At 33.8% G+C, this 26,948-nt stretch overlaps 3 protein-coding genes across 3 annotated transcripts; 1 reads left to right on the plus strand and 2 right to left on the minus strand.

The window, feature by feature from the left end:
* Nucleotides 1-12,779: 12,779 nt before the first annotated feature.
* Nucleotides 12,780-17,881, plus strand: LOC110790302 (probable polygalacturonase). The gene is made up of 5 exons (XM_021995083.2): nt 12,780-13,397; nt 15,203-15,323; nt 16,212-16,386; nt 16,609-16,679; nt 16,792-17,881. The coding sequence occupies exons 1-5, from the start codon at nt 12,942-12,944 to the stop codon at nt 17,451-17,453; spliced, it is 1,485 nt and encodes a 494-aa protein (XP_021850775.2). The 5' UTR covers nt 12,780-12,941; the 3' UTR covers nt 17,454-17,881.
* A 340-nt stretch (nt 17,882-18,221) lies between these two features.
* Nucleotides 18,222-20,242, minus strand: LOC110790303 (photosystem I reaction center subunit N, chloroplastic). Its single transcript, XM_021995084.2, has 3 exons — nt 19,063-20,242; nt 18,547-18,672; nt 18,222-18,441 (listed from the first exon to the last, which is right to left on the minus strand). The coding sequence occupies exons 1-3, from the start codon at nt 19,357-19,359 to the stop codon at nt 18,352-18,354; spliced, it is 513 nt and encodes a 170-aa protein (XP_021850776.1). The 5' UTR covers nt 19,360-20,242; the 3' UTR covers nt 18,222-18,351.
* Nucleotides 20,243-20,450: 208 nt separating this feature from the next.
* LOC110790301 (probable gamma-secretase subunit PEN-2) lies at nt 20,451-23,729 on the minus strand. Its single transcript, XM_021995082.2, has 2 exons — nt 23,404-23,729; nt 20,451-20,918 (listed from the first exon to the last, which is right to left on the minus strand). The coding sequence occupies exons 1-2, from the start codon at nt 23,684-23,686 to the stop codon at nt 20,758-20,760; spliced, it is 444 nt and encodes a 147-aa protein (XP_021850774.2). The 5' UTR covers nt 23,687-23,729; the 3' UTR covers nt 20,451-20,757.
* Between the last annotated feature and the right edge of the window lie 3,219 nt (nt 23,730-26,948).

Raw genomic sequence — 26,948 nt, forward strand, 5'->3', positions numbered from 1 at the left:
ATTCAATTCTTATAAATAAAGTTCTATGCTCAACGCATTAATTCAACGACATTGAACATGAAATTCCAACATAAACAAGTTCATAAATATATTCATCATATTCTCAATACAACACACATCCAAGCACACGGTATGTACGTACCTTGTGTAAACAAACTGATAAGTCACTTTAACGAATTCAAAAGTCGCCTACAAAGAATTCTCCGCCTAAAATAATCAAGAAACGTACCCAAATCAATTCCTAATCATGGGCAACCATAACAAAACATTCTAAATGCATCCTAAACATATTTAGAACATTCCCCAATATCAAAACTTAAACCTTTGATTTCCTAGCATCATAATTATTGAATTAATGATTCAAATTCATTGAAAACTCTTCGCAAACACCATACTTAGAATTTTCAGCGATATGCATTAATTCCAAACCACTCCAAAATATATTCAACATACTTAAAATCATAAAGATAATAATTTAATAACTTATAATCATCCTAACATGAATTTAAAATATTAGAACCTTAAAATTCGCGCTTTAAATAATTCAAATTCTTGTTTCAAACCAATTATATAATCTGAAAATTACATTATTAATTAAGAAAATATATAATCTGAAAATTCATAACTTAATCATAAAAATCATAAATTTAATTCAAGAAACATAAATTAAATTATTAAAACGTAATTAAAACATTAATTAGTTTTAAGGGTTTAGAAATCAACCAAAGGAAAGAGAGGGAAGCTGGCCGACGGCGGGCTGTGCGACGGCGGTGCAGGTGGTCGCCGAGGTTGGGCGACGCTTGCTGATGGTGGCGGTTGTAGGTAGACACGTCGTGGTGGCGAGCAGGCCGACGGTAAGAATCGCGACAAGAACTCGCGACGGCTGTGCTGGTGGCGAGCTTGGTGGTCTCGTTGGTTGTTGTAGGTGGTGGTGAGAGGAGCACTCAAAGGAGGAGGGAGAAATCCACGCGAATTGAAAGAGGAAGAGAGGAAGGAAGGGCGCCGGCTGGTTGGCGGCGGCGGTGCAGCAAGGGTCGACGGCGGTGCTGGTACAGCAGCCACCAAGGAGAGGAGAATTACGAACGTGAAGGTGGAGGTTTTGGGGTTTTTTACGTGAAGCTTGAAGTAGCAGGGGTTTGAGGTTTGCTTTTCCACGTGAAGTTGGATTAGAAAAGGGAGTAGTTTGGGTTTTTGTTATTTGGGCTTCATCTAAATGGGCTAGAATTAGGATTGAAGTTGCTTGAATCCAGAATGGTTAGGATTGCTTTTTAAATTCAAACGAACGTGTTTTCGTAAAACGAATTCTTTTCAATGTAAAGTTCTAAAACTATTTTGATTTCATAAATCGTTAAAAAAAATATTTAAAATGTAATTAACTAAAATAAATATACGTTAATTATATATTTATTATTAAAATTCAAAAATTTTATTTAAATATAAATAATATACGTTAAAATATATTAATAAAATTTATAAATTTACGGGGGATTACAATCTACCCCTCTTAAAGAAGTTTCGTCCCGAAACTTGACACGAAATTTCCCACATATGTTTCCAAACTTTTCAACTTATTCTTATTGTAGAAGTACTTTGTGCCACTCTTGTGCACTCTTTTGCCACTCTTGTGCACTCTTTTGCCAACTCAAAGCTGTTTGTGTTACTCATGAACACCTTTTCTTATGCGGAGAATCTATTTGCTTTGCATCAACTTGTAAAGGTTGCTAAAAATAAGCATAAAATGCATAAAACAACCATAAAAATAGGTAAAAAGCGCGAATTTCTATCGCATTCTACCCCCTTAAAGAAAACGAGTTACGCCCTCGTAACTCACCTCAGGGAATAGCTAACCAAAATTCTCTTTCGACGAATTCTATCCTCAAAATTCCTATTTCATTAAAACTATTAACTTTAGACTTTTCACAACATATGACGAAACAAAAGAACAAGTTACCACGAATTACATAATGCTTAACTTGCGTGGAGTTAATAGAAAAGTACCAGAATCTATATTGGCAGATCGTTCATCCTCATTCTGATTCATCATGTACAATTTTCCTGGAGTTTTATTCGGGTTGTTGTTATCATTTGCAGGCTTATTATAGTTCTTTTGATTGTTTTGTGCCCCTCCAGGCTTTGAATTTTGAGCTCCAGACTGGTTAAACTTCACTTGGTTTCCACCTCCATTACTATTTTGTTCCTTTCTGTGCTTAGTGAAGCACTCATACTCTCTATGCCCCCTTTTCTGACAATAGTTGCAGGTCACTAATTCTCCTTTGCAGTTCTTACCAGGGTGATTGTTACTGCACATCTTGCAATGATGCACTCTCTCAGATGAGTTCGAGTTGTTGTGGTGCCCCTGATTGTTTCCTCCTTGGAAATTTCCATTTCCATTCCCATTTCCGTTTCTATTCCTTTTAAAGTTTTCTTGGTTACCCCCAGCATTAAAATCTTTTCTCTTTTCCCCAATTACCACAGTTTTCTTTTCCCTTCTAGACTGTAGACCATAAATATGAGCAGCTCTCCCATACACTATGTCTAAGGAAGTAAAAGTTTCTCCACCTAATCCCAGTTGAATTTCATCCGTCAGCCCTTGCTCAAACCTTTGAGCCTTTAGCTCCTCAGTAGCTACCACTTCAGGTGCAAACCTCGATAAAGCTATAAACTTGCTATAGTATTCAGCAATAGTCATATTCCCCATCCTAAGGTTGATAAACTCCTGCGCTTTCTGCTTTCTCATAAAAGGAGGATAAAACTTCTCCCTCAAGGCAACAATAAATGAATCCCAATTGAATCCCTCAACAGCACTTAGTCTATTTCCATTTTCTTTCCACCATAAATCGGCTTCATCTTTTAGATATAGGACAGCTTGACTTACTCTCATACTCCCAGGGCAACTCACAGCCTCAAATAGTTTCTCAAACTCCCTAATCCAGTTTTCCAGGAAGGTAGGGTCTGCTTGTCCCTTGAAATACGGCGGCTTAACCTTAGAAAGTCTTTCAAACATTTCCCCTGCAGAATCGGGGCGTTCAGTTCTCTCCTGGGTTAGCTTTTCCGCCAAGAGGCGAATCGCAGCAGCTAGATCATTGTTGTTGGCCATTCTAGAACGCGACCTGCAATTAGTATACTCTATTTTAGGTTTGAAACACCACTTATACATTATCCCATACAATTTAATACTTGAATTGACCATAAAGGTCGCCTCAACCAACAATGTTCACATTGATACACATCATTTACGAAGGCACGAAAATCGTTTATGAAGGTGCAACGATCGTCTACAAGAAGCAATAATCATTGGAAAATAATCATCCTCAATAATTCGCGAAAGACATTTACGCACTACACATAAGGCATAACATTTTGAATCATATTGGTCATGAGGGTCTAGATTGGCCCTCACTTCCTTTATGTACTCATCATTTAATATTATTGTGGCAATTAAATTGATCCACAATTCACATTGAGTATGCAAACAATTAATCCATGACGTACTACCTAGAGGTTGGAGTATTATGGAATCCTCAAAATAGAATAAAGAACACTTCCTTGAAAACTTTAACTTTTATTGCTAACTCCATAGAGGTTTATTACATCCTTGAAAATAATAAAGAACATTTCAAACTTCAATAAACTTAAACCTTAAACAGTTGTAGATTTGCTACTTATTCTTTAAAACATAAAAGAGCTAATTAACTATTTATGACTTCAAAATATTTGTGGCCTCTTGCCTATCCATTGCCCTTGAAATTTGCGGAGTGAAATTTAGATCTCAAGATCATCGAACTCTTTTTCAGGGTCTTCATCGGGGTCTTCCTCAGGGTTTGCATCTTCACCCATGTCTTCATTTTGATTAGGCTCACTTGCCATCTCCTGTTCACTTTCGAGCTCTGCATCCGAATCACTAGAGATCTCAATGGTTGGCTCATGAGCCGCTGGGTTAGGATTCTCTGCCTCAACACCTACATTCTCATTCTCCACAGCTACATCATTTTTCTCTAGGTTATTATTTACAATAATTCCCATAGGTTCTTCTGTAACTGAATCCCCAACATGACTCCCTACGATTTTACCGTCTCTAAACCCACTTTCTGCCGCTTCAATAATGGTGGTCAGAATTTCTGAATCATATTTCCATCTACCATCCCAAGTCCCATACTTAGTCAAGTTTGGAGTTCCATTATCAGAATGCATGTCTTTAAACTTTTCCTTGAGTTCTAGGTATGGAAATTTGTTAGGTAAGCAATTAATGATAGTGGCTGCTATGATATCCTTTCTCATTAAGATAGGTTGCCCTTGAACCTTAGCATAATATTCACATCCAAACACAATTTTCTTCACATAAATATCTGGGGTTTCTATATCAAGTTTCTCGAAGGATCCTATATTGGTATACTTGGAAAGAAACATTTCATTCCTGAAATAAACGATTCAAGGTCTCACTAACGATTTTCCAGCCAAAACATAAACAAGGTTCAATAATCAATAAGTTTGGTGGAATCAAACAATTCTTTATGCACATTTAAATGTAACATTAAACAATTAGCACATGCACATACATAACAATCAATTTCTTATCATTGACTAGCTAGTAATGCACATATAATTCTATCTTATATGCCCTTCTTATACTATCCATCTTTCATAAACTAAAGCATTAGAATCATTTATATAACGAAATAAAAGAACGAAAATATAATAAAATTATAACGTAGAGTAATAACATAAATAAAAATATAACATAAGTAAAATGAAATAAGTTAAGAAAATGCGTAGCGAATAAATTCGAGAATAAAGTTATTAATTCGAAAAGATTTATATTTCCTAATTAACGAATTCTAACTCTTGAAACAACTTAAAAAAAAATTGAACTCCTTTTTAAAAAAAAATGTATTTATATTATTTTTATTTATTTGTTTGAATAATAAATAATAAAAAAAAATAAAAATGTCCAAAGTATCACTTTAACTTTAATAATAATTTGATTTCGAACTTAAATAAGAAATATTATATACTTTCAAACAGGATAAAAGGAAATCGGCCCCCCAAAAAAAAGTACCAATTTTTGAACACTATAATCCGTAGAAGCTCGATTTTTAAGAAATCTATTTTAAATAACTAGGTAGTTAGGCGCCTAAAAATTTATTAAAATAAAACCTTAGCTTCTGGATACCACTTTGTAACACCCCGACAATTCTCTCTTTTCTAAAATAATCTTTTAATATAAAACGTAGAGAATTATCAAGGCATTATCGCCCGTGTGAAAACGTAACGGCTTATTCAGAATTTTGCAGCGGAAAACATAAAACTAACTTTAGGTTTATAAATAATCGATTACAGATTTAGTCCAAAACCCATTTAACTGAAATAAAGAAATACGAATAGTACGACAAATTTCAAATTTAAGTTAACAAACCAAATCACTTAATAAAGCAAATCTAACTACAAGCTCTCTAATCCCGATCCCCAATGATGCATCATCTTCAAACCTGCAGATGGACAATGCTTATTGATCCTTAGAGACTGCTCACCAAGATTGGGTCATCACAGGATCAATAAGGCATAGCCATGATCAACATGCACAAGCAAAAGCACGTAATCAGCAAAGCTGAGTACTACATACTAAATCAATAATAATCCTAACATGATTCTATTAAACGAACAATCCTAACATGGTACTAAATAAAACATAAGCAAGGATAATCAAGATATATTGACTTGAAGACTATATTTGACTGAACTAGACTTTTGTATCATTAACATTATTTAAATTGAAATAGTCAATGGACTGAGTTGTCTACTAGAAACTTCTTCTTCTTCACTAAGGAAGACGAGGTACGGGCGCGACTCCGTAAACCCCAATGACCTGCGATATCGAGGGACTTTTTAAATAAAAATAGAACCGGTGATCAATCCGGCCCCAGAAAAAGCCATAGGCTACCCATGACTCCAACTCCTGATTGTCCGTCACTTTAGACGTGCACAGTCTAAAGCTATTGCTACTCATTTCACTTTTACATGACTTAACTTTTAATACTTGGTTATGACTCATTAAACATAAATATCATATTCAACAAGTAAACACAACTTCTTTTAACCAGTGATCACAACATTCAACCAAGAGCCAATTCCAACTATTTTAATCCTTCCTTTATCCATATTTAAAAACCTTTATTAGGTATAAGGTTCAACCACCAAACAAGGTCCTCGGCCCTTATAAAGTAGTGAAAATCTAAAGAGGAACAACGATCAATAAAGATCTAAACCAATATTAAATAATATAAAGTTCCACAAAACCAACATGCTTGCATCAATATTCCATGCTAACATGCATGATTCAATTCTTATAAATAAAGTTCTATGCTCAACGCATTAATTCAACGACATTGAACATGAAATTCCAACATAAACAAGTTCATAAATATATTCATCATATTCTCAATACAACACACATCCAAGCACACGGTATGTACGTACCTTGTGTAAACAAACTGATAAGTCACTTTAACGAATTCAAAAGTCGCCTACAAAGAATTCTCCGCCTAAAATAATCAAGAAACGTACCCAAATCAATTCCTAATCATGGGCAACCATAACAAAACATTCTAAATGCATCCTAAACATATTTAGAACATTCCCCAATATCAAAACTTAAACCTTTGATTTCCTAGCATCATAATTATTGAATTAATGATTCAAATTCATTGAAAACTCTTCGCAAACACCATACTTAGAATTTTCAGCGATATGCATTAATTCCAAACCACTCCAAAATATATTCAACATACTTAAAATCATAAAGATAATAATTTAATAACTTATAATCATCCTAACATGAATTTAAAATATTAGAACCTTAAAATTCGCGCTTTAAATAATTCAAATTCTTGTTTCAAACCAATTATATAATCTGAAAATTACATTATTAATTAAGAAAATATATAATCTGAAAATTCATAACTTAATCATAAAAATCATAAATTTAATTCAAGAAACATAAATTAAATTATTAAAACGTAATTAAAACATTAATTAGTTTTAAGGGTTTAGAAATCAACCAAAGGAAAGAGAGGGAAGCTGGCCGACGGCGGGCTGTGCGACGGCGGTGCAGGTGGTCGCCGAGGTTGGGCGACGCTTGCTGATGGTGGCGGTTGTAGGTAGACACGTCGTGGTGGCGAGCAGGCCGACGGTAAGAATCGCGACAAGAACTCGCGACGGCTGTGCTGGTGGCGAGCTTGGTGGTCTCGTTGGTTGTTGTAGGTGGTGGTGAGAGGAGCACTCAAAGGAGGAGGGAGAAATCCACGCGAATTGAAAGAGGAAGAGAGGAAGGAAGGGCGCCGGCTGGTTGGCGGCGGCGGTGCAGCAAGGGTCGACGGCGGTGCTGGTACAGCAGCCACCAAGGAGAGGAGAATTACGAACGTGAAGGTGGAGGTTTTGGGGTTTTTTACGTGAAGCTTGAAGTAGCAGGGGTTTGAGGTTTGCTTTTCCACGTGAAGTTGGATTAGAAAAGGGAGTAGTTTGGGTTTTTGTTATTTGGGCTTCATCCAAATGGGCTAGAATTAGGATTGAAGTTGCTTGAATCCAGAATGGTTAGGATTGCTTTTTAAATTCAAACGAACGTGTTTTCGTAAAACGAATTCTTTTCAATGTAAAGTTCTAAAACTATTTTGATTTCATAAATCGTTAAAAAAAATATTTAAAATGTAATTAACTAAAATAAATATACGTTAATTATATATTTATTATTAAAATTCAAAAATTTTATTTAAATATAAATAATATACGTTAAAATATATTAATAAAATTTATAAATTTACGGGGGATTACACTTTGTATAAAAGCTACGTGTATTATGCATTATACAAAAACCTATATATCACAATACTACGTATTATACCAGCTTCTTACCAAATAGTTGTAATTTTGAACATATATACTCACATGTGTCGGCGCGGCTTCAAGAGAAATGGCGGTTGAGTTTTTTTGGATAAACTTCTTTGTTTGATTACTCTTTTGTCTTAAATTGTTCAGACTCCTATTACTTTTCAAGTAAACCCAATGACAAAAGTGATTTGAGTAATTTTAGTTCTCCTACATAATAGAGATATTGACAATTATAATAAATTTGTAATACTATTTGATTTTTTTTGTCTTCTTTTGACTTTTATTTACAGATTTTATCATTTTCCTGAAAGAAAATGAGATATTACGGGGCCGATTTTCATATTTTTTACTTACTTGCTTTTATGATTGTTGGATAAGTTATTTAATTCTATGTTGAATTTTTGTTGTAACATTGCCAATATGGAAGATTTTATGCATGATATTATTTAGTTTTACTAATTTAACTTACAAATTTGCATTAAATAGCAAGTTTTTAAAATTATTTAAATAATTAATTAACTTTTAATTTGTGAATTAAATTGTTGATGGTACTTTAGTCTGTTATATAGGGGACACCAAAAGGTCAATTACAAAAATGACCTTATGGATTCCCTTATAGAATAGAGATAGATAGATAGATAGATAGATACTCTCCCCGTACCATTTTAAGAGTCACATATACCACTTTGAGGCGTATTTATTAAAAAGTTACATTTATATTTTTGGTAAGTTTTCCACGCTACTCCCCAACGTTCCTAGTAACTATGGCCGCTCTTTAACCTATTTAGTACTAGTCTTATATTTACGTAATTACGTGTGAAATTAATTTAATACGAAGTAGAAATAAAATCAAAATATAATTAAAGAGGAAGATAATTGATTTTTGGATATAAATCATTGAGTGATTAAGGGGATTTCTGTATTTTTACTGTGTTTATTTTGTCAATAGTTATTTTAAGGTGCAAATTATACAAATTATATATTTTGTAATATCCGTATATATTGATTGGTTTGTTCATATACTCCGTAATTATTATTATTAGGGATATTTTAGACTATTTTATAAAAAGGTCATTTACGTTAATGACTTAATGAGTTCCTTTATAGAATAGAGATATCTTACTTCCCTACGAGACCACTAATACAATAAACTCCATTTTTTTTATTAAAATACTTGTCCAATATTTTTTTCTATTTGTGTAAACTCCATTTTTTTTTCTATTTGTTTATTACTCCCCCCCCCCCCCCCCCCCCCACTTGTTAAGTATTACATTCAACTCGTATTTCTTAGTACCTGTGCCGAACTCTTAGAAAAATACGGAGGGAGTAAAATTTAACTCATAAAAAATAAGACCTAATTCAGGTCGGATCTAATTTTCTATAATGTCCCATTGTTTACCTTCATTTCAGCTAAGAGTGCAAATGAGCCTATACGTTCGTAAATTACTCGCGAACAAGCTCGGTCAAACTCAGTCGAAGTTCATTTGATAAGTTAAAAAAAAACGCTTGAACAAAAAATCTAAGCTCGTTAGGTAAACGACCAAGCTCGAACAATTTCACGTCCGACTCTTCAATGTTCATGAACAACTCGTTTAATTTCTTTTGTATACATGACTAATTATCTATACTATAATATATTAGAAGGCGTTGCGAAAAGGTATGTGCCACATTAAACTCTCATGTTTACGCCATGTCATCCGCTTACCAAGGTTAAGTGATGTTATTGATAACCAAAAATCAATACAATAAGATTCAAACACAAGACCTTAAGTTTGGAGAATAACTATCAGTACCATCTTAACCAACCCCTAATTGGTGTTTAACCATGCACATTAATTTATAAATACATGTTAACATGAAGTTTAAAACAACTAAATCTTTATGTTACATTTTATTTCTTATGGACTATATTGGACTAAAAATAATAATTAAAGCATTAGAAAAACCAAGAATTAAACTTGATATCATAAGTCTCATAACCATCAAATATAGAAATGTCCTGCATATATCTAATTTGGTGTTTATTAATTTGAAGCACTTAGTTCCATTAAAAAATAAATTAAACGAATTGTAAGATGATCTAATTGAAAAATTACTTAGCATGATAAACGACGTAGTGTACATGTATAGTTGATCAACTTAATAAATAATTTCACTTTTATGGACTACATTTATATTGGTCAAATATTGAACTTAAGAAGAATCTCGAATCTTAATTATTCAAAGTAGCAACCGGAGTATCGATCGGGCCACACACATGTTTAATTATAACTCGTTAAAAGTTCGTTCATGTTCGAAAAATATATTGATATTTTAAAAATTACTATAGCTTCTTTCTCAATCTTTTAAATGATTTTGTTATGTGTAAAAATTTGACCATATATGTTTATTATAGAATGATTTAAAAAACTTAATAAACTAAATGGATGCATACATATACATTTTTTGTTTTAAAGGTAATGTAAGGCTCATTTATTTAAACTCGTTCAAATTCAAGCTCAAATTCGAAATGCAAACAAGATAGTTCGTGAAAAAGCTCGAACAATTGAAATTTTTAATGAGCCAAACTCAAATAAGAAAATTTCAAAACTCGTTCAAGCTCGAATTATCTCAAACACTAATAATTTTTATTAAGCTTAACTCGAACAGACTAAAACACTACTCGACTCGTTTTGGAGCTTTAATTTCAGGTTCTTGGAGCCTTTGTAAACATAACCACGAGGAGGCAAGGAGTCACGAGGAGGCCCCTTCTTTCTCTCTTCTTTTAGCTACAATACGGTTTTTCTGCACTATCTTAGGCCCTGTTTAGTTCACCTTATTTCTCCTGATCTGATCTGGTCTGATCTGATCTGAACTTATTTTTTCTGATCTGATCTGATATGAACTTATTTTTTGTGATCTGATCTGATCTGATATGATCTGGTCTGATCTGATCTGATTCTTCATAATTAAGTTTAAACAAAAATCTACATTTATTAATATTAAACGACTTACGTGTAAAAATGTTACACAAATTTATAATATTGTTATTATTTACTTGACTTTGCTCATGATTTAACTATTCCTTATATTAGATAGACCTATACATGATCTAGATAGATCGGTTATGATCTAGACATATAAGTTCTGATCTGGATATGATATGTAAAGATCGGTTCTGATCTAGACATGATTTGTACAAATCAGTTATGATCTGGACATGATCAGTTCTAATCTGGACATGATCTGTACATATCAGTTTTGATCTAGACATGATCTGTACAGATCAGTATCATGTCCAGATCAGAACTGAACTATACATATCATGTCCAGATCAGTTCTGATTTGGACATGATATGTATAGTTCAGTTCTGATCTAAACATGATCTGGACATGATCTGTATAGATCAATTCTGATCTGGACATGATCTGTACAGATCAACTCTGATCTGGTCATAATCTGTACAGACTAGTTCTGATCTGGACATGATCTTTGCAGATCAATTCTGATCTGAATATAATCTGTATAGAGTCGATATCTAGACCAGTTATAATTTGGACATATCGATTCTAATATAGACATGATCTGTACAAATCGATTTTGATCTGAACATATTGGTTCTTTAAGGATCGGTTCTTATGTAGACAAGATCTTTGCAGATTTGAACATGATCTGGACATGATCTGTACAGATCAGTTATGATTTGGATATTATCTGATCCTATCAGTTATAGTCTGGATATATAATGGTTCCGATCTATGAAAATCAGTTCTAATATAGACATGACCTGATCATATCGTTTCTGATCTGGACTTAATGGTCTTAATTTGGACATGATCAATTTGAATGTTTTGTTAATGTTTTTTATGCCTTTAATAATAGATTTTAATCTCACCGACAACAATATTATTTTTTATTAAAGCAATAATAGTAATAAAATATTAAATATAATAACAATGATATAAACATATACCAATAATAATAATAATAATAATAATAATAATAATAATAATAATAATAATAATAATAATAATAATAATAATAATAATTTGGTCTGATCTGATCTGATCTGATCTGATCTGGTCTAAACTTATTTTTTCTGATCTGAACTTATTTTTTCTGATTTGATCTGGTCTGGTCTGATCTGATTAGATCTGAAATAAGTACTCCCTCCGTCCCTTAACACTCGCACCGTTTTGACTGGACACGATTGCCAATGCACAACTTTGACCACCAATATCTTTAACTACAAATTATAAAAATTTATAAAAATATTAATATTTAAAAATATATATTAAGATGAAGCCAACAATATATTATATACTAACATTTATTTTCATATACTATAAATAAAATAGGGTCAAAGTAAATTATGTGAATAGTGCAAAAAGTCAAAACGGTGCGAGTATTAAGGGACAGAGGGAGTAATCAATTACTATATACTAAAAGAGACACCAGGAATCACACGTGTCAATTCCTGGTGCGATTTTTTCCCGCCAAAAATCATTTTCCCAAAAAAAAAAAAAATTGTTTTATTTTATTTTTATTCTCTACCTTTTTTATAAACTATTATGTATGGAAACAAAATTTAGTTTATAAATTATGGCAATAATAGATACAACGTAATAATAATTATTTTAAATTGGTAATATTTTAGTCAAATCGCTATATTAATAATGGAAAATATATCACTCAATATTTTAGTCAAATTACCACATTAGCATTTTAAATATGCATATTAGATGTATAAATTTAAACGAGTATGTTAAAAATGTTATAACTATGCAGTAGTTTGGGAGATATTCATTAAAATATTTTGTGGAAAAAAATATAATCAAAATCCATGCGTACACGGGATCTAATCTAGTAAAGTCCTGAAATAAGGTTAACCAAATAAGGCGTTAGTATCTCGTACTGTCTACTGACTACTGCTGCCACCTCCATACCTTTTTCTTCCATCTTTCTTCTTTATCCCCATGTAATTCGCCTCTTTCCCATCTTCCCCTTTTTCTCTCCCCTAAAAATCTAAATTCAAACCCTAAATATCGCGCATCTTTCAATCATCAAATACCCATTTCATATGGAAGATGAAAAGCCATTACTGGGTGCAATTTTCAACACCGGTATTATAATCCGGCGACCAACATGGGCCTTTCTTTTGCTGTTTTTCACAGCTTTTGCCGTTTTTACCCTCCCTTTCACTACCAAAACGTTTTCTTCTCCTCCTTCTCCTTCTTCATTGCCCCTCCCCAGTAACTCCGAGTCCCGACTCGATTCGGAATCCTGCTCCAGCTTCTTCACGGATGGCCCACCAAGGAAGTACGTGGTTTCGATCACCGAGTTCGGAGGTGTCGGCGATGGCGAAACTTCCAACACCGACGCGTTCCGAAAAGCGATTGGGTATTTGAAACGTTTTGAGAATAAAGGTGGATCCCAGCTTAATGTTCCTCAAGGAAGATGGGTCACAGGAAGCTTCAATCTTACCAGCAATTTCACACTTTTTCTGGAAGAGGGTGCTGTTATTTTGGGCTCTCAGGCATGTCATTTTTTTCCTTCTAATTCAACTAATTTAATGTTTATTTCCTACTAATTTGAATTTGGGTTCTTTTTCTTTTAGATTTTGGATCAAGTTATTGGCTTAATCTATGATTTGCATGCTTTAATCTTTCAATTATTTTCTGGGTTTATGATTAAATGTATATGTATGATTAGCTTTTTATGAGACGCGGCTATCTTTTTTGCTTTTTGTTAATATAAGGAGTGAAAGTTCAATGCTTCAGTTGTTTGCCTTGCTTTAATTTTAATGATTTATCACGATGGGAGTTTGAGAATTATTGAGTTTGAATTTGTGTTGCATGCTTGCTGTGTTAGTGAGATTATTTTATTTTATTTTCTTCTAAAATTGGATAACTTATTAGTGGTTGAATTTTTATTACAACATTTCATTTTGGGGTATCAGATGGCTTGAATTTTTGTGTTTTTTTGTGTAAGAGTATATCTACTTGCTTCGATTGGAAGGTGTTGCTTGGCTACTAGTAGTAAGATCCCGGTTATTCACTGATGTAAGCATGATAATTACTTCATTATTCTTGGTCATTTGATAATTTGATATTATATTTTGCAAGTGGTAGATCAGTAACTGTTGTATAATGCAAGTGGAAGATTATTAAGTGTTGTTTAATAATGTTAAGATCATCAATTACTTATTGATAGCACTGCTCTCTTGTACATTTGAGGATATTTATGCCAATTTGTAATCTTACTATATGGGGCACCATGTGCACGGTCCGTTTTTGAACTATTTGTATTGTTTTATTGTTTAGGATCTCGTGCTGTCCCATCATTACTTCATTCAATTTTGTAGTAGTTTCTTTGTTTGGGTCTGTTTTTATGTTGAATACTCCATGTATAGTGATATATATTGTTATTAAAAAAGAGGACCCTGTGGTGCTGTGATTGCATTGCATACATTGAGGGGTATGTTTGTAACTTTCCATTACAGCGAGGCTCACCATGTGATGCTTCATGATTAAACAATGTTCACGGATTTGTGGTCGACATTTTTGTTAATTCGTTTCACTTGCGTTTTTTTCGTATTTCATTTCAAATTAGTTGTGAGTTTACTCAGACTATCATGAGATTATGATAGTTGTGTTATGTTTACTTGTTTGGTATAGGGTCATGACATGAGCGAGGTAGTGATATGTAATTTAATTTTGTATCTTGTCTGTGATTGTCCATAGTTTTCCATTTTACTCCCACTGTAAAATTCTTCATTGATTTTGTTGCCACTCATTACCTCCTCTCTTGATACTAATAAAAGGTAACGTAAATGACCTAAGAAAAATACGTTATTGAGAGTGAATTTGCATTAACATGGACATTCACACGGGGACGTATTGTACAAATTTACATGCAAAATTCATCACCATTCTCTTAAGTTATATCCTTGTAGCGGCTTAGCATCGAATCCTTACAATTTCTTTTGAAAATGAGGATTTTGGCCTTCCAATTTGATTGTGACCTTAGCAATACTTCAACCTTGGATCTTTAGTTGAATTAAGAACCATATCTTTGTCCCCGTGCTATGTGTGTGATAATCAGATTCTCTGTAGACTGGACAACTAATTTTCTTTCCCTTTATTGTTCATACTCTTTTTTTTAGTCTGTATTACTGCCTCTTCTTTAGCAAAAATTACAACTTTTCTTTTTGTGTATGTCTTGATTGTTAAAGAGTTTTTATGGTGTCACTGACTTTATGAGTTGTTTTGCGAAAATGTTGTGGAAATTAGTATTAGTTTAAGATGTCTCCTAAATTTTGTTTCCTTTTGAAATCAGTAGGACCCAAAGGAGTGGCCAATAATTGAGCCTTTGCCGTCTTATGGAAGAGGAAGAGAGAGATTAGGTCCCAGACATATTAGTCTCGTCCACGGGAACTCCATCAGCAATGTTGTCATTACAGGTATAAACACCTCGCTTGATGTTTTGTAGATAATATCAATTCAAATGCACTGGTTTAGTCCGTGTTAATTCTGTTTGAAATCGGGAGGTTCTGTTATTCATAATTTCTAACTTACTATTGATTGCACTAAGATTTCTTGACCCATAAAGTAAATGGTAAAATAGTGACTGCACCTTTTTCCGTGGTTCATGTGACGAACTTTGAGATCTGAAACTGAAAGATTGATAAAGAGCAATGATAAATGGTAAAAATGTATCCTGTAATTCCTCTCTGTAGTCAAGTTTAAAGCCAGTGGAGAACGGCGCTTACTTGGAAGGAGCAAACAAGGATGAATCTAGTGTGTATACTGTCATTTACTTCTAGAAGTGTTCTAGTAGTTCATTAGCCTGCTCTCGGATATGTTTGCTTCAATAGTTGAACTCTGAAATACTCTAAAATATCTTCATGTACTAAGGTGTTAAGTTCTTTCTCGGTTGCAGTGCCAAACTTTGTTTTCGCTATATTACAAGTTACAAAATTGTCTTAGGAAATGAAAATGCTTTTCTTTAGAGGTAAAGACTGCTTACAGCATTCCTGATGTTCAATTTGGGGGGAACTACACGGTTCAGACCTTTCAATGTTTCAAAAACCCTCCTGGTAAGACAGACTTTTGATTGCTTATGTTTGCTTGGGGATTTCAACTTCAAAGAGGGAGAAGATTGGGAAAAGGATAAAGGAATACTCCTATCTCAGATGAGTGAGTTAGCTTACCTCCAATGCCCTTGGAGCTGCACCAGTGCCTGTTTGTTTTAAGTTAGTTCATTGCCAGAAGCTATGTCTTTTTTTTGTTACTAGCTGACTACTTATTAACGGCATCTTCTTGCCCTTCTTTACCTTTTTACGTTCCAGGACGGAATGGGACAATTGATGGACAAGGGAAAATGTGGTGGGATTTATGGTGGAACAGAACACTGGAGCATACCAGAGGCCATCTTTTGGAGCTTGTTAATTCTCACAATATCCTAATTTACAATCTCACATTTCGAAATTCGCCATTTTGGACCATTCATCCTGTGTATTGCAGGTTAGTACAGACCTTGCAATCATATTATCTTTCTGGCCCTAATAGTGAAGAATGCAATATACTATTGGTGTTTTTCTTTGATAAGTTTCCCTTGTAGTTTTCACAGATGCCAAACCTCTAAATGTAAACCAAATAAATTATCTTACAGATTCTTTCTACATGCTATATTGCTATAAATTGGCTTTCCAACTAAGTTTTTGGGATGTCTTTTTGTTGGTACAGGAATGTTGTAGTCAGGAAGATGACAATACTGGCTCCTCTAAAAGCCCCAAATACAGATGGTATAGACCCAGGTACTGTGGCATTTTTCAACATTTTTTTTCTTCTGCCTTTGTCTTTTCTATGTTGGCCAGAAACAAAATCATCTGTTCACAAACGATTTAAGATCAGTGATTAAAACTATAGATTCAAGCACGGAAGTGTGCATTGAAGATTGTTACATTGAGAGTGGGGATGATCTTGTGGCTGTGAAGAGTGGGTGGGATCAATTTGGCATTGCCATGGCACGTCCCAGCTCAAACATAATTGTGAGAAGAATTTCTGGCACAACTCCGACATGCTCTGGTGTTGGAATAGGTAGTGAGATGTCTGGTGGAATATTCAACATAACCATAGACGATATTCATGTCTGGAATTCAGCAGCTGGGGTCCGGATTAAAACCGATGTGGGCCGAGGAGGATACATAGCGGATATCAGAATATCAAACCTAAGGCTAGAAAGAGTAAAAATACCCATTAAATTCAGTAGGGGTGCTAATGATCACCCTGATGAGAAGTGGGACCGAAAGGCCATTCCCAAAGTTGGAAAGGTGTTTATAAGCAATATAGTTAGCTTGAATTCGATGAGAGCTCCTGAAATACTTGGTATCGAGGGATCTCCCTACGAAGGTATTTGCATGAGAAACGTAAATATTTCAGGACTACCCGCATCAGCTACATGGCATTGTGAACATGTTTCAGGTTTTGCAAGAGACGTGTTTCCACCTCCATGTCCTCAGTTACGTGTTGATAGTAAATCATCATCATCATCATCATCATCATCATCATCATCATGTGAGTTCTCATGAATGTTGTTCTAGCTCCCAGATTACCCAACCTCAGGCATACCCATGCAGTTGATCTCAAAAGGATCAAAATGCAGAAACTATTGCAGATAGATACAACAGAAACTTGATGACATAGTTTCATACAATATCTTGACATACTTTGGTCTTTGAAGTTCGCCTTATGTTTGGTACCAGAAATTTCTTTTATTGATGCATCAAGAAGCACCTTCACTCTTCAGGCCGAGTGAGCTTTCAGCCAGTTTTTCTGATGGCAGATGGATGACCAGATTCCAGTTCGGTTACATAATTTAATGATTCTTTCAACAATTCTTTGCACTTATAACACGTGTCTAACTTATGACGACTCTGGAACATTTTGTCATCTTGAGGAGGACTGTATAAATGTACATTTTGATTAGAAATTTGATTACGAACAATTGAGAAATCTATTTTTTGTCAGTTACAGGTCAGAATGGGATTCTTTCCTATTGGACTTGTTTCATTATTAACAAAATTCCGTGTCTATCAGAAATACTTTTGATAGTGTGCTGACATCTTATTCAGTGTAAAACGTTATCCTAATACTGTGTAGGACTATTCATTTCGGTCTGAGGGAGTATATATAGCTGATTCGACTATGAATTCTGGGTTGGTTTAAGGGTATTCATGTACGTCGTATCATTTTGCAGAATTCAAGTTGGTTAGATTTCAATGAAGTTCCATTGTCATCTCTACATATGTTGCTTATGAGAGTAGAAAATTTGAACATATAAATGGTTACAGAACTCATCCATGAACTATTTTGCTCTAATCATTACTCAACCCTTCTCCAGTTTAAACAATAAGTACATGATACATAAGATTTGCACTAGAATTTTTCAACAAGATGGGAATATGAATTTGAGGGTTTTTATACATTTCACCATTTCCAGAAAACATTTGAACCGCACTTGAATTTGTCCTTGCCTTCACATTCCAGCTCTATATCTTCAGAGATGAAGGGTACTTTCTGTAAAAATAATCAGAAACAGATGTTAAACGAGTTCGGAGTTTGGATTATTGATTAATTAATACTAAATAATTAGATAATAGATGATTAGCTGTTAATAACAACCTTTTGCTTGGCAAGATCTTGGCAGCCTGTGAAATTCAGTGGGAAATTGCAGGTTCCGAATTGTACAGTGTTTGCCCTTGCAAAGTTGGCGCCACTTGTTGCTAACCTCTTCCTGTCATTCAGTTCCTGGTAATAAACAGTTCACAACACCATCTCTGTCAATAAGTGTCATCATATGAGGAAGTATATGTCAAAAGTGGCTTGTGTTCAAAATGGACGCAAGTAACTCTACTAGTACTCATTAATTTGGTACCGTGTGGTATTGACATACCAATACACTGCTAAGTAGAACCAATACGCATAATTTGCATTGTTGGTACTAACATATTGGAGGACCTGTGTTCAATTTGGTCACAAGCCATTTGACATTTAGAAAACCTATCATCATACGGGTTGAGTCCGGTTTTAGCCTGAACTCAAAATCTCTAATAAACTTTACTGACTAAACTAGCTGAAAATGATTTTTCGCATAAGCGAATTAAAATCAAGAAAAAAACAAAACAAAAAAAAACTAACCTTGTTAGCTTTGCTCTTCTCAAGGTATTCATCAATGACTCCAGCATTAGCATTGGAAGAGAAGGAAGTGGCAACAAGGGCAGCAGCCAAGCCAAAAAGGGCAGCTCTTCGTCCTTCGACAGCCTTGTCTTGTTGAGAGTTTTGGGCTTGTGCCTTGATCATGGTAAGCTTCTCACTGCCACCCAAAGATGATGGTGCCACACAAGACACTGAAGATGCCTTTGAGCTGAGCTCTAAGCCTCCTGCCCCAGACATAGCATAGCTGCATGCTAGAACACTAGAGTTCATTGAAGCCATTTTACCAAATTTGAGTTTAGAAAATAAATATTGTGTGATTTTTTTTTGGTTATTATGTTATGATGAGTAGAAGGGGTTGTGGTTTTTGTTAGTTAGGAGAGAAGAAAAAAAAAAGGATTATGATTAAGATTTGAGGAGTGATGTGGAGGGATGAAGATGAAGTGTAATTAAGGATTTGTGGTGAGAGTGTGGATAAGGTGAGATTGCCTCACTCTCATTGGCAGACTTAGTTTTTGTTGTGGTCAAATATCTTGGGTTTGTGGGACAATCAAAAGTATATGCTGCTTATTTCTCCTTTCAGATTTGGCAAATATTCTGACAGTCCTTGAAAATGAGGGGAACTTGTTCTTGGATGTAAATTAGCATCTGGAGGGCACATGTTATTTTTTAAAAATCAATATGATTGATGTTAAAATATTAATCTAGATAATACACTTGTTAAAATATAATAGTGAAATGTATTATGTAGAAAAATCTAGAAATATTATAAACTAGAATAATCTTAGGAAATATTTAGGAGCTAGATTAGAAAAATCTAGTAACTAAAATGTCTAGAATTATCCTAAGAAAAATCTAGATGATGAGGGGAGTAGAAATCTAGAAACCATAATACAACAACTATAAATAGGTTGTATGTGCATAAGTTTAGGATGAGCCAATCAAAAAAAGCTCCCACAAAAGATGAGAGGGGTAGAAACAAGGGTTCTACCAAAGAGATAAGTGAGAGACATGAGCTCTCACAAATATTGTTGTACAATTTTTATTAATATAATCATTGATGAAAATACAATTTTGTTATATTATTCGAGTCCATCAAAACTTCCGCGTGCGTCCTCAAATTTCTATCAATTGATTTGAACTTTGAAGTAATCAAATAATTAGCCACCTATTTAAAACTGTAATTTAGGCTATGTTCTCTTATTGTTATTACTTGTTTATCTTTAAATCAGACCATAACAGATAAGTAAATTTCAAACGAGGCCAGAAAACTTCAGACCAAACCATACGAAAAACTAGAAAAATCAGACCAGACCTAACCAGGCAATGAGAACAAAGCCTTAGTAAGTACTTGATTTTCTCCTCATTTAACCTTGTTTGAGCACATCTCTACGTTAAAAAATTGGGGGTTTTCAACTTTCAAAGACTATATTTTTCTTCAGATACAATGTAACTTCAAAATCCAAGTATCTGGTACAACTCTTTACAAACTTCGTAGTATCCATGAAACCAGATAATTCTATGAGAACCAGAGAAAAATTCACAAAATACAAAGGACTCAGTTGAAAATAATATTAACAGCATCTTTTATGCATCTTTTATCACAGAGAAAAAGGAGGGAGACAATAGAGGACTATCAACATATGCTGTGAACATGGAAGACATTCCGAGACGTAGCTACTACATCCAACCTGTTAGACCTAACTGATCAGCAACATTGTACATAACAAGCTTGTTCCAAACCGGGCCAAAAAGGCGCTCCCCTCCAATAGAAAATGTTAATGCCCATGAAGACAGCAGGATAGTGGCAATAGAGCACCCTATAGCTGATCCAACAACATCTGCAGGAAAGAGAATTGTTACATTATGCAAATGAGGCTGGAGAAAAAAAAGCAACATTGTTTACTCGGGAATATAGAAGGCTGTTTTGAAAGACCAATAGTTAGCGTTAATTCTTAAATAGAAAAGAGACAATTCATAAAAGATTACAGGGCAGAGCTTTGTTATTCTTCACCCCACAGGAAGCGTGAAGAAGATCAATTATGTCGTTTCTAGAAAATAAGTGATTGAATGAGTAGGAATAAAGTTTACTTATCATGGATAGTGATACTGCAAAAGTCAGCATCACTGAGAGGCAAATATGATGCTTTGAAGCTGGGCATTTGGGCGAGTCCGGATCCTCTAGAATTTTAATAAAACTCTACAAGGTAGAGTTGTATCTAAACCATACATTTTAAAATCAATGGCTCATATTGATGAGAAAAAATAGAGAGAATTTTGGAAAGATAATATATGAACCATTGATTTTTCATTCAATGGTTGATATGCTCAAACTCTACCTTGTAGAGTTATTTTAGAACTCTAGAGGATCAAAAACCCAACTGCAAGATTCGTTTTATTGAAGCTGTATTTAATTGTCAGAAATTACAACCCTCCCTGTCACCTGGTGTCTTCCCCTTGTTACAATTTGGGACCTCTGGATATTGTTGTGTATATCCTAAACCCAACAACTTCTGGGTCCTAGAAGAACAAATATGGTATGCGACTAGATCTCTATAATGTTAGTACCCTAAATAATTAGCAGATGATTTGTTGGATGCGTTCTAGAATCTAGTTCACGACAACATTTGGCTCACCATAAGAACAAAGCATGCACATTCAAAGGAAATCAGTGACCGGATGCATGACAAACATAACAAGGGAAAAAGAAATTTCATAGGGAGAACTACACGAGTCTATTGCTGGAATACAATAACTTGTTGAAATAAAGCTGGGACACGCTGGTCTGCCTGATACCAAATCCCTATCGCGATACATTGAAAACCTAGAAGACAACTGCTCATCAAACTCAACTCCCTCTTTCATGCTACAATACGTACTTGCACCAAAAATGTCTTCTAATCCAATCACTATGTAACCATACTTTATCATCTAGTGCCAGCCTTAAGCCCATACAGCAACAAAATCCTGATTTCAGTTTCCTCTCAACAACTACGATATACACAACGCTCCAATCTCCATCAATATGATATCTTTAGATTGCTTGACCACAAAATGAGCTACAAAGACTACGCGCTAAAAGTAACAGAAAAAGCTACCAATCTAGTTATCTTCTAGGTCAAATTTGAAAAAGCTATCACAATATGTCTTGATCCATGAAAACAGCAACGAAGACTATGCGCTGGAAGTAACAGCAAAAGCTACCTATCTAGTTATCTGCTAGGTCAAATTTGAAATCGACATCTCTATACACTGAAACCAACTGATGAACAAGCATAATGGCTGAAAAGAGTCTAAATAACAGCCCAGTCACCATTATTATTACCAGGTTGGAACAGGTCAACAGGACATTGCTGCCTCAACTCTCACCTTCCCACAACAAACCTCAGCTCTCAGGTCCCTTGAATAAAATTGTTTGAATCCCTTCAATGCTACAAACTCAACAACACACGAGCTCAGCTATACACAAATTCTCAGTTGTAACCATGCCAAGCTTCTCAAGCAACCTAGGCTGGCTTACACTTATAAGTTACATCAATGTTGGCAGCGGCATACCGCATACTTTCATGCCCTTCAACTAGAAAAGGCAAGGGATGGTTTAGACATGCTCTCATATTTAGCCACAATATCACAGTATCATAAACCACAAACACAAAGATTTCACAGCTTATCGACCCTAGTACACATCACTTCAACTGTCTCAGATGACATAAGCATAACCCAAGAGAAACACAGGTCTGAAAACTAAAGTGAAAATGACATCCAAATTAGAACTGATATACTTAATCCTTGAAGAGAACATACATATCCAAACAAAGCTTTAAACTAAAGGGAACCCAATCCATAAAGTGACAAAACCATCCCAATAAGCAAGGGTAATGCTTAATCCTCAGTTACAATGACTAATTCATGCCACCGTTCAAGAACCATTTGAAACTAGGAGAAAGAGGGTGAAGGAGATATTCCACTACAAAATCAAAAGCAAAACCAGCTCATACAATCTTCAGAACTGAAATGGGTACCTAAAATCCATAATCGTAAATGGAACAACAAATCACTACACAAAGCTAAAATGAAAAGCATACCAAATCGTATTATCTTCGGACCTAAAATGAGTTCCAAGAACTCTTAACCAAAATGAAACAATTCACTGCACAAAGCTGAAACCAAAAGCAAACCCAGTTCATAAAATCATCAAATTTTGAAAAGGGCACCTAATTTCTCAATCATAAATGGAAAAATCCATCAAACTTAAACACACCCAATTCAGGAAATTCCAGGGGAAATGGGAAAAATCGAGGAGAGAGAGAAAAATGGAATACATACAGCGTCGGATTGAAGGGAAGGAGTGAGAGTGACGAAGGACAGGCCAAAAGTAGAAGCAATTGACAGCCCAAAGCCAAGGAAGAAGCAAAAATCCAAACTTGTAAAAGCGGCGAGCATATGTAACCGAGTCTTCCTCTGAAAGTCCAAGTGGTCCGTCGATCGTCGGCCAACGAGGTCTCCTAATTGCCGATGTGTTAGCGGAGATATTGGGATTTTGTAGAGGGAGAAGGGTTGAGGTTGAAGGTGATGATGAAGAAGAACCCTCTTCCCCTGATCTCTCCATTTTTTTTTTCTTTTTTCCAATACCAAAGTTGCGAGTATTTGTGAAGTGATTTATTATACACCAAAATGGAATTACCAATCTTTTTTTTATAAAGGGAGTACAATAAATTAATGTACACTAAGCCCACTATAAGCAAGTCCATTGGACTCACATATGTGAGTCCATTTGAATTTATTTTTAATTTTTTTTTCAATTTCGAAGGGGTTACTCTGACTCTCTTTCTCTTTGGTGTTCTCTTTCTTTCCCTCTCCTCGCTCTCCTTCTCTCTGGCGATTTTCTTCAATTTTTTGCTGCGAATTTCTCTGCTATTTTTTTACTGTTGTTTTCTCTGCGATGGTTCTTCATTGATCTCGCTTCATGATCAAGGTTAGTTTTCTTTATTTTTGTGTGTTTTTCTTAATCTTTTTCGTACTTTGTATTTTGCTATTTAGGTTGAAATTTTAGTTTTGATTTAGGTTTTCTAGTATGTTTTTTCAGTTATTGTTTGCGATTAGGCTATGATGATTTGAATGATATGTATATTGTTGCTTTAGATGTTGCGATTTGTAGGGTTTTGATTTTTTTTTAAGATTGCGATTTTGTTTTTTAGGTTTTTTTGAACTTGAGCTTGAGCTCCAATTAATGATCATTTAGTAATAGGTGTATTTGGCAAATAAAAATTTCGACGAGTCTTGGTAGTTGTGATAGATAGATTGTTTGTCACCAGAACAAGAATGTATATGGCTTGCTGTCTGCATGTCAGAAAATCAAGACTGATGGATCATAAGGTAGTACACTATAGAGATATACCTTTCTCCTAATAAAATGCTGAATTAATTACTAAAAGTGCCCCATTTATTTTAAAGAACAATTATCTACTACATTTATCAATCCACCTCTTTTAATCAGGCTACAACCGCCAGTAACAAGCACAATATAACGCAACAGTAGAGGAAAAATAAGACTCAGCTCAGTGACCTATCAACCTTCATCATATGCAATCTTCCTCCTGCACTACTACTGGTGGTCACAACATTGTATGTGTTTGGATAAGCATTGAAGTTAAAGTTAGTTTTTTTTAGTACAAAAAGTAAAAATTAATTTTTATGCATTGAAATTTAGCATTCATGTAGTAAAAAGTTAGGTAAACTGATATATATAAAACTTTTCTTAACTTTTACTACACCAGAGCTAATTTTTATATTATTATTTTTAACTTTTACGGAGTATATTAATATTCCTAATTTTTCACCCAAGTGAAACCTCAAAAGTTAAAGTTAGATTTTTTTTTTTAGTGAAAAAATAAAAGTTAGCCTTTTTGCATTAAAAGTTAGCCTTCGTGTATTAAAAGTTAGGTAAACTAATATAAAAAATTTCTTAACTTTTACTACACCGCTAACTTTTATATTGATATTCCTAACTTTTTATTTAAGTGAAACCTCAGAAGTTAAGGTTAGCATTTTTGAGTAAAAAAAGTTAAAGTTAGACTTTTTGCTTTAAAAGTTAGGTAAATTGATATAAAACTTTTCTTAACTTTTACTATACTAGGTCTAACTTTTATATTGATATTCCTAACTTTTCACTTAGTGAAATCTCGGAAGTTAAAATTAGCTTTTTTGAGTAAAAAAATTAAAGTTAGTACTTTTGCATTAAAAGTTGGCCTTCATGTAATTAAAGTTAGGTAAATCGATATAAGACTTTTCTTAACTTTTACTATACTAGAACTAACTTTTATATTGATATTCTGAACTTTTACGGAGTATATTGATATTCCTTACTTTTCACTTAAGTGAAACCTCAGAAGTTAAAGTGAGCATTTTTGAGTAAAAAAAAAGTAAAAGTTAGCATTGAAATGTTGGCCTTCGCGTAGTTAAAGTTAGGTAAACCGAGAAGTAAAAACTTTTCTAAACTTTTGATACACCATAACTAACTTTTATGTTGATATCCTAACTTTTCAATTAATTGAAACCTCAAAAGTTAAAGTTAGCATTTCTGAGTAAAAAAACTAAAAGTTAGCTATTTTGCATTAAAAGTTAGCATTAATGTAGTAAAAGTTGTGTCAATTGATATAAAACTTTTCTTAACTAATACTACACCGGGGGTAACATTTATATTTATATTCTTAATTTTTACGGAGTATATTGATATTCCTAACTTTTTACTTAAGGAAAAAACTCAAAAGTTAAAGTTACCCTTTTTGCATTAAAAGTTAGGTAAACTGATATAAAAATTTTCTTAACTTTTACTACACCATAGCTAACTTTTATATTGATATTCCTAACTTTTTTTATTTAAGTGAAACCTCAGAAGTTAAGGTTAGTATTTTTGAGTAAAAAAGTTAAAGTTAGACTTTTTGCTTTAAAAGTTAGGTAAACTGATAAATTTTTTTTCTTAACTTTTACTATACTAGGTCTAACTTTTATATTGATATTCCTAACTTTTCACTTAGTGGAATCTCGGAAGTTAAAATTAGCTTTTTTGAGTAAAACAATTAAAGTTAGTATTTTGGCATTAAAAGTTGGCCTTCATGTAATTAAAGTTAGGTAAATCGATATAAGACTTTTCTTAACTTTTACTATACTAGAGCTAACTTTTATATTGATATTCTGAACTTTTACGGAGTATATTGATATTCCTTACTTTTCACTTAAGTGAAACCTCAGAAGTTAAAGTGAGCATTTTTGAGTAAAAAAAGTAAAAGTTAGCATTGAAATGTCAGCCTTCGCGTAGTTAAAGTTAGGTAAACCGAGAAGTAAAAACTTTTCTAAACTTTTGATACACCATAACTAACTTTTATGTTGATATCCTAACTTTTCAATTAATTGAAACCTCAAAAGTTAAAGTTAGCATTTCTGAGTAAAAAAAGTAAAAGTTAGCATTAATGTACGTAGTAATAGTTGTGTCAATTGATATAAAACTTTTCTTAACTAATACTACACCGGGGCTAACATTTATATTTATATTTATATTCTTAATTTTTACGGAGTATATTGATATTCCTCACTTTTTACTTAAGGAAAAAACTCAAAAGTTAAAGTTACCCTCTTTGTATTAAAAGTTAGGTCACAAGGCTATTGAGAAATCATAGCTTTATGAAAATATGGATCATCTTGTAGATGAAGAGTTTAGTGGGAGCTAAGTCAAGTTTATTGGTTCTATATATATGAGATACATATCTCTCTATTGAAAATGACATTCAAATTCTAAACGGTTAGATTTGAAAGTATTTGTCAATATTAGAACCATGACGAAACTTAGAACATAGTGGGTTAAAGATCTATTG

The sequence above is a fragment of the Spinacia oleracea genome, chromosome 3, assembly GCF_020520425.1.
Source record: "Spinacia oleracea cultivar Varoflay chromosome 3, BTI_SOV_V1, whole genome shotgun sequence".
Taxonomy (NCBI): domain Eukaryota; kingdom Viridiplantae; phylum Streptophyta; class Magnoliopsida; order Caryophyllales; family Amaranthaceae; genus Spinacia; species Spinacia oleracea.

Excerpts from the sequence above, each read along its gene's own strand:
- LOC110790303 (XM_021995084.2), bottom strand. The coding sequence starts at position 19,359 with ATGGCTTCAATGAACTCTAGTGTTCTAGCATGCAGCTATGCTATGTCT. Across the intron at positions 18,673-19,062 it reads AGAAGAGCAAAGCTAACAAG|GAACTGAATGACAGGAAGAG; the intron begins GTTAGTTTTTTT and ends GTTTATTACCAG. Across the intron at positions 18,442-18,546 it reads AAGATCTTGCCAAGCAAAAG|AAAGTACCCTTCATCTCTGA; the intron begins GTTGTTATTAAC and ends TTATTTTTACAG.
- LOC110790302 (XM_021995083.2), top strand. The coding sequence starts at position 12,942 with ATGGAAGATGAAAAGCCATTACTGGGTGCAATTTTCAACACCGGTATT. Across the intron at positions 13,398-15,202 it reads CTGTTATTTTGGGCTCTCAG|GACCCAAAGGAGTGGCCAAT; the intron begins GCATGTCATTTT and ends TGAAATCAGTAG. Across the intron at positions 16,387-16,608 it reads ATTCATCCTGTGTATTGCAG|GAATGTTGTAGTCAGGAAGA; the intron begins GTTAGTACAGAC and ends TTGTTGGTACAG.
- LOC110790301 (XM_021995082.2), bottom strand. The coding sequence starts at position 23,686 with ATGGAGAGATCAGGGGAAGAGGGTTCTTCTTCATCATCACCTTCAACC. Across the intron at positions 20,919-23,403 it reads CTTCCCTTCAATCCGACGCT|ATGTTGTTGGATCAGCTATA; the intron begins GTATGTATTCCA and ends TCTTTCCTGCAG.